Raw genomic sequence first — 6,602 nt, 5'->3', positions numbered from 1 at the left:
ATGAAAGAGAAATGTGTTATTGAATTTCTCACTGCCGAACAAATTGTACCCATTGACATCCATCGACACTTGCTAAAGGTGTACAGAGACAATACAGTGGATGTCAGCACAGTGATTCGGTGGGTAGTGTGTTTCAACAGTGGTGAAAGTGAAGTGCACGACAAGCCATGCCATGGGTGTCCCTGCTCAGCTGCCACTCCTCACAATGAACAGTGCCTCATCCAAACAGATCAGCAGATAACGACCAGGGACTATCAATTCTGAACGCTACAAGACGACGCTGACTAAGCTGAAAGCCCGTATTTCCCGAGTCAAGCCAGAGAAGCAGACAACCTTTCGCTTGCAACACGATAACGCTAGACCCCATACCAGTTTGGCGACTACCGCGCACATTGCAAAGTTTGGCTGGACTGTCCTACCACATCCACCTTATAGCCCCGATTTAGCACCTTCAGACTTCCATCTCTTTGGGCCTATGAAAGACGGACTACATGGGCAACATTTTCCAGACAACGATGCTGTCATTGCAGCTGTAAGAAAGTGGCTAGCCTCTGCTGGCACAGACTTTTACAGGTGCGGCATGCAGGCTCTTGTTCATCGATGGCAAAAGTGCATAACGAATGGTGGTGATTATGTGGAAAAATAGCTGTAAGTAGCTGAAATCTTGCTCTATTTAACTGCGTTATTATGATTTCTGTATCTGTTGTAGTTTTCTTTAAAAAAAATAGGAGGCATTATATATGGAACGCCCTTAGTACAAACAGTGTATATATATATATATGTATTTTAGAAATCAAAACACCCAATGTAATAGTAGTTTCTAAAAGTATTGATGTTCTCTCTGATGATGGTCTATACGGACCAAAACATGTAAGGGTGCTAAGAAGTGAAGTAAAAAAGCTTCAAGAGTCACACTGGACGGAATTGTTTTACCATTTGTAATTAATTACAAGTATTACTTTATCCTGATTCTCCACTGCTGTACTTGGGAAAGTATCACATAAATGCAGTCTAATGTATATCAACTATATGACCGTTAACAAAAATGCATTTTCATAACGCAGAGAATTTAGTCGAGTGATGCAGTGAAAGGGAAAGAAACATTATTCCTTCATGTGTCATACTCGTACTATTCAGTAATGGATGCTTGTTTGACTTAGCAGAACATCACACCAACAGGATTAAAGAAACATTTCTCTGAATGACATCTGCAAGGAAACAAAGAACTTCATGAATGTCTACATATCTCCAAGGATCTACACTGAAACACTTCACACGTTGTACCCTTGCTATAACTGACTGAGACACATCAATTAATATTAATAACTGTGATAACATGACACCCAGAGACAACTCAATCATCATCTAGTGATAATGACAGTACAGTACATTAACATAACTTCTTAAATGACATGACACAAAATGACATTTTATTTCCACATGTATTTGATAAAATTTTCCAGCTTCACTCATCTGTTTAAATGCTATCACAGAAATAAAATTAGAAGTACATAAAAATATGTATAAAAACTGCTTCAAAGCCAACACTATCAGTGTTGCATCTAAAAATCAGAAATGTGCTGGTTTCTAGGTAAAGCCTTGTCACTGAATGTGACAAACATTAATAACAATAACAACAACAACAACAATATACATATTCATACTAAGGTAGTACTGAAGTAGTATCAAAAAGGAACAGAATTTACTAATATGAACATTCAAGTACTGTCCAGCTGTAGTAACTGATAGTTTTAGCGGCCTCTGTAGTCTAGGGGTAACGTTCCTACCTCGTGACTCAAGGTACGCGGGGTAACGTTCCTACCTCGTGACTCAAGGTACGCGGGTTCAAACCTGGCGGAGGTTGTGGAATTTTTAAGGGCGGAAAAATTCAGGGAACAAGTCCTCCAGGATGGACTTTAAGCCGTGGGTCCCGTGTCATAGCTTTACAGCACGTAAAAGAACCTCATGTCCCAAGGGGACCACTAAGCAAAATTCAGGACATTTCCCACCCAACAGTAGTCTCTAACGCCTCTGGTAGATGGGGGAAGCATCGAGATACCACTGAGCCAGTAGAGGCCGAACTCGCTGGCTGAGTCGGGAATGATGGTATGCACCAGTACCGGTAGGGAATAGAGACTGGTAGAATATCATAGAGGGACGCACAATGGACCAACAGATCGTCTAAGTGTATGGGGAAACCCACCCTCTCCAATACAATACAATAACTGATAGTTTTGGAATTGTTAATCCTTTAAAGACTGAATTTACTGTAAATAATATAAAAAATTAGGTTCATAACTTACAGGACACACATTACATCTCTGCTACAAAGATCAACTGGTTAATGCTGTTTACAGAAAAAATCTCTGTTTTTCTGAGATTCATATGAAATATACAAATTCACTCTGTAATCAGAATGCAGAGTTTTTAATATATTAAAGTAGGAGGTACATATTGAACCAAAGAAAGAGTGAGAAAATACATTTTTGGGCAAACCTATAAAAAATATGTAAGAGTGAAACAAAATACAAATCCGTTCAAAGCCAGTAATATATGACTGACCTAGCTTTTGTTACTTTGGAAATTCAATCAACAGTTACTCAGCAGACCACTGCTGGTTGCTAAATACTGAACAATGATGAAATTGATCCGATCAGTGAAGCAGGTTTTGAGAAAATTGACATTTAACATTCGGGCTCCTAGTGCATATATTATCTTCCTGGAGATACTCCATGTGGTTTTATTTGGCGCAGTGGCCTTCACATACCTCAAAAATTTAATCAAAACTGTTTGAGACATATTTGAGAAAGTCAACATTTTGTGTTCTGGGGCACATCTGAAGGGCCCTATTTTTTGAGTTGGTATGATCAACTTCACCAGCTACTGACCTAGAATGATAAATTCTTGAATAATGAATAAAAGGTAAAAGATAAAGCTATCCCTGTAGCAAGTCACGAAGACCCATAGGGTTGTGAGATGTTGAGGCTCCCACATTTTCCTTAGACAATCAGCTTACAGATGGCAGTAAGGTTATCAGCCTTACACACTGGCCAACCTTTACCTCCCCAGGAAGATTCCTGGCACCAATTTCTGTTAGAGGCTGAGTCGACCCTGGGGCCATAGTGTGGCTGGAAGGATTAGGTCAATTTAGAAAAATCTGCCTCATTGGTACTCGAACCTGTGACCTTCCAGCTTGTAGCATACTGCCTCAACCAACTATGCTACTGTGTGCCCACTTGAATATGAATAAAATTCATCCAGTCACTTGGACACTAGTGAATTGCACATCCATACAGACAGATGACATTTATTTACTTACTTACTTACTCATGAAGCTGAGCCCTTCTTGAGGAGCCACCAATTCTGCAGCTACTCAAGAAATTCCCAGCATTTTATGGAACCCGAAGGTTCATTACCGTGTTCACAAGAGCCCTCCACCGGTCCCTATCCTGAGTCAGATCAATACAATCCATACAATCCCATCCTATCTCACTACGATCAATTTTAATACTGTCCATCCACCTATATCTTGGTCTTTCAAGTGGTCTCTCTCTTTCTAGCTTTCCCGCCAATATCCTATATGCATTCTTATTCTCTCCCATTCGTGCTACATGCCCTGCCCACCTCATCCTCCTTGACTTGATCATTCTAATTATACTTGGAGAAGAGTACAAGTTATGAAGCTCCTCATTATGCAGCTGTCTCCATTNTGTTCACAAGAGCCCTCCACCGGTCCCTATCCTGAGTCAGATCAATACAATCCATACAATCCCATCCTATCTCACTACGATCAATTTTAATACTGTCCATCCACCTATATCTTGGTCTTTCAAGTGGTCTCTCTCTTTCTAGCTTTCCCGCCAATATCCTATATGCATTCTTATTCTCTCCCATTCGTGCTACATGCCCTGCCCACCTCATCCTCCTTGACTTGATCATTCTAATTATACTTGGAGAAGAGTACAAGTTATGAAGCTCCTCATTATGCAGCTGTCTCCATTCTCCTGTCACTTCATCTCTCTACGGTCCAAATATTCTCAACACCCTGTTCTCAGACACGCTCAGTCTATGTTCCTCCCTTACTGTCAGAGACCAAGTTTCATACCCACACAGAACCACATGCAAAATTATAGTTTTGTATATTATAATTTTTTGTTTTTGGACAGCAGGCGAGAAGACAAAAAGTTCTGGACTGAGTGGTAGCAAGCACGGATAGATGACATACCCAAAACAATTCTGACCTGGGGGCTGAAAATGTAAATCAATCAAAATCCCAGGATTAATTTTTTTCAAGATGACAATACTTCCTCATATATTCCACATACATGTAAAAGCAAAAAGATTTCCAAACCCATGTGTGATATGTACCCTGAAAAGTTGTTATATACATATATTGAAATGCAAGAGAAGTACTGTAAATGGGACATACATGATAACGTGCTGAGTCCTTCTTTCTACCAGGTCCTCTTTTGTGAGATGTTGGATCCCCACGTTGTCCTCGTTCAAAAATATCAATGAGGCGTAGATCTAGTATATTCTCTTCTGGTTCCCATGTACTGTGCCTGGAATAGTTTTGTAATTAATATAACATTCCAACAATTGCTTCCATTATGTTCTTCACTTTGTCCACTATAAACAACAACAAAAAAAGTAAAGGTATCCCTGTAACAGGCCGTGAAGGCCCATAGGGTTGTGAGATGTTGAGGTTCCCACATTTTCTAGACAACTGGCTCAAAGATGGCGGCAAGGTTGTCAGCCTTACGCGCCAGCCGCCATTTAGCCCCCACAAGATTCCAAGAATATTTCTGGTACTCATTTCTGTTAGAGGCTGAATCGACACCAGGGCCACAGTGCAGCTGGAAGGATTAGGTAAATTGAAAAAAATCCAATGACCTCATCAGGACTTGAACCCATGACCTTCCACCTTGACTTTGTCCACTGTTCTTTATACAAATCCACACTTTGAAATGGTGGGTTCTCTTTCCATTTTCACATGGACCTGGGGATAAGAGGAGCTCTACCCAGGGGTTCAACAGAGTAGGAATTTTGTTACATCTTGTTGACCTGCAAACTACAACCCAGTTCTGATATGTGGCTTTTATTATTTAAAAAAATGGACAGGGTTTGGAAAAGTGAAATGCAACATGCATGGCACACACCACTTACATTTTTTTTTTAATTCACATAGTGGGGGGTGGAGTCCAGTTGGGTCCACCCAGCACGGTGGCCACTGATTGGCCTATTGTACCTGCACCGGGTGATTATGATGATGGAAAATTTGGTGGAATGAAGACTGGCAAGGGAAACCGAAATATCGGAGAAAACCTACCCCAGCGCCACTTTGTCCACCACAAATCCCACTTGACCAGACCCGGGTTTGAACCTGGGCCACCGCGGTGGGAAACCAGTGACTAACCGCTTGAGCTATGGCGCGGCCTCACCACTTACATTACTATGTCATAGTATCACGACACAGAAGCACTGTGCTGTCTGTGAATGTGCTAGTTTCAAAGTGAATTACACAGGGACATGATTTGAGAGCCTGTTGCAAATCATTCAGCCATTCAGGGACAAGTTCTAGATGCTACTTTGTCAGATCAGTTCATGCACGTTCAGACTCTGCAGCCTATGCACATTACGATTTCTCTTTAATATCACCCCGATAAGTTGCTGAGCAGCTAGTGAGAAGCTTATGTGATACATGCCAGCCTATTCATAAATCCCAGGCCTCATGTTGCTACTGTATTTTACCTGTGCAATACATAGTCATGATCAGTCATGAAGAGTTCTTCTGTCTTCTGGGATATGATGCCACTGCTTACCTGCTGGTTTCTTGCTCGGCTTATTCTTCGACCCCAAAGATGGAGGCGACATGTTCCTCCAAAATGACAGTAGACTTTAAATGGACTACACGGTGTTATATCCCAGAAGACAGAACTCTTCAAAACCACCACTGAGCACCTAAAAGCCTACATGATCAGTCAAGTTATATGTGTCAAAATGCCATGTAGAAGTTACACACTAANTCGAAATACTATGAGTATGCACGTAACAGTAAAATAGTTAAAGCTCTCCTTGTAACAGACCGTGAAGACCCATAGAGTTGTGGGACATAGATTCCAACATTTTCTAGACAATGGGCTCATAGATGGCGGTAAGGTTGTCAGCCCTACGCGCCGGCCACCCTTTACCCCCAAGAATATTCAAAGAATATTCCTAGTACTCATTTCTGTTAGAGGCTGAGTCGACCCCAGGACCGTAGTGCGGATGAAAGGTTTAGGTCAATTGAAAAAAATTCAACAACCTCAATGGGACTTCAACCCACGACCTTCTGGCTTGTAGCATAGTGCCTCAACCAACTACACTACTGCATGCCCCCACAGTAATGAGTGTTAGTGTTTTTAAAGTTTGCATCATGTCATGTATATACAATTAACATATACAGTTCTACCATCAATGCAACAATTCTTTATTAAAACATATATATATATATATATATACATAGTGCTATATATGTTAATGAACAATTGTTGTGCTTATGGTAGAATTTGCATCTGCATTGGGACAACAGTTTTTAGGGTCATACTAATCTCATTAAATGA

General features: G+C 40.8%; 1 protein-coding gene across 4 annotated transcripts in view; it reads right to left on the bottom strand.

Annotated features, from left to right (window-relative positions):
• LOC111871028 (polycomb group protein Pc) overlaps positions 1-6,602 on the bottom strand; it is a 24,721-nt gene that overhangs the window by 15,676 nt on the left and 2,443 nt on the right. For all 4 annotated transcript variants that reach the window (XM_023863759.2, XM_033754069.1, XM_033754071.1 and 1 more), the window contains exon 4: positions 4,430-4,562. In XM_023863759.2, coding sequence (XP_023719527.1) covers positions 4,430-4,562 — 133 coding nt within the window. The remainder of the gene's footprint in view (positions 1-4,429; positions 4,563-6,602) is intronic.

The sequence above is a fragment of the Cryptotermes secundus genome, unplaced genomic scaffold (assembly GCF_002891405.2).
Source record: "Cryptotermes secundus unplaced genomic scaffold, Csec_1.0 scaffold2223, whole genome shotgun sequence".
NCBI classification, from domain to species: Eukaryota; Metazoa; Arthropoda; class Insecta; order Blattodea; family Kalotermitidae; genus Cryptotermes; species Cryptotermes secundus.
This window is presented reverse-complemented; position numbering and strand designations above follow the sequence as displayed.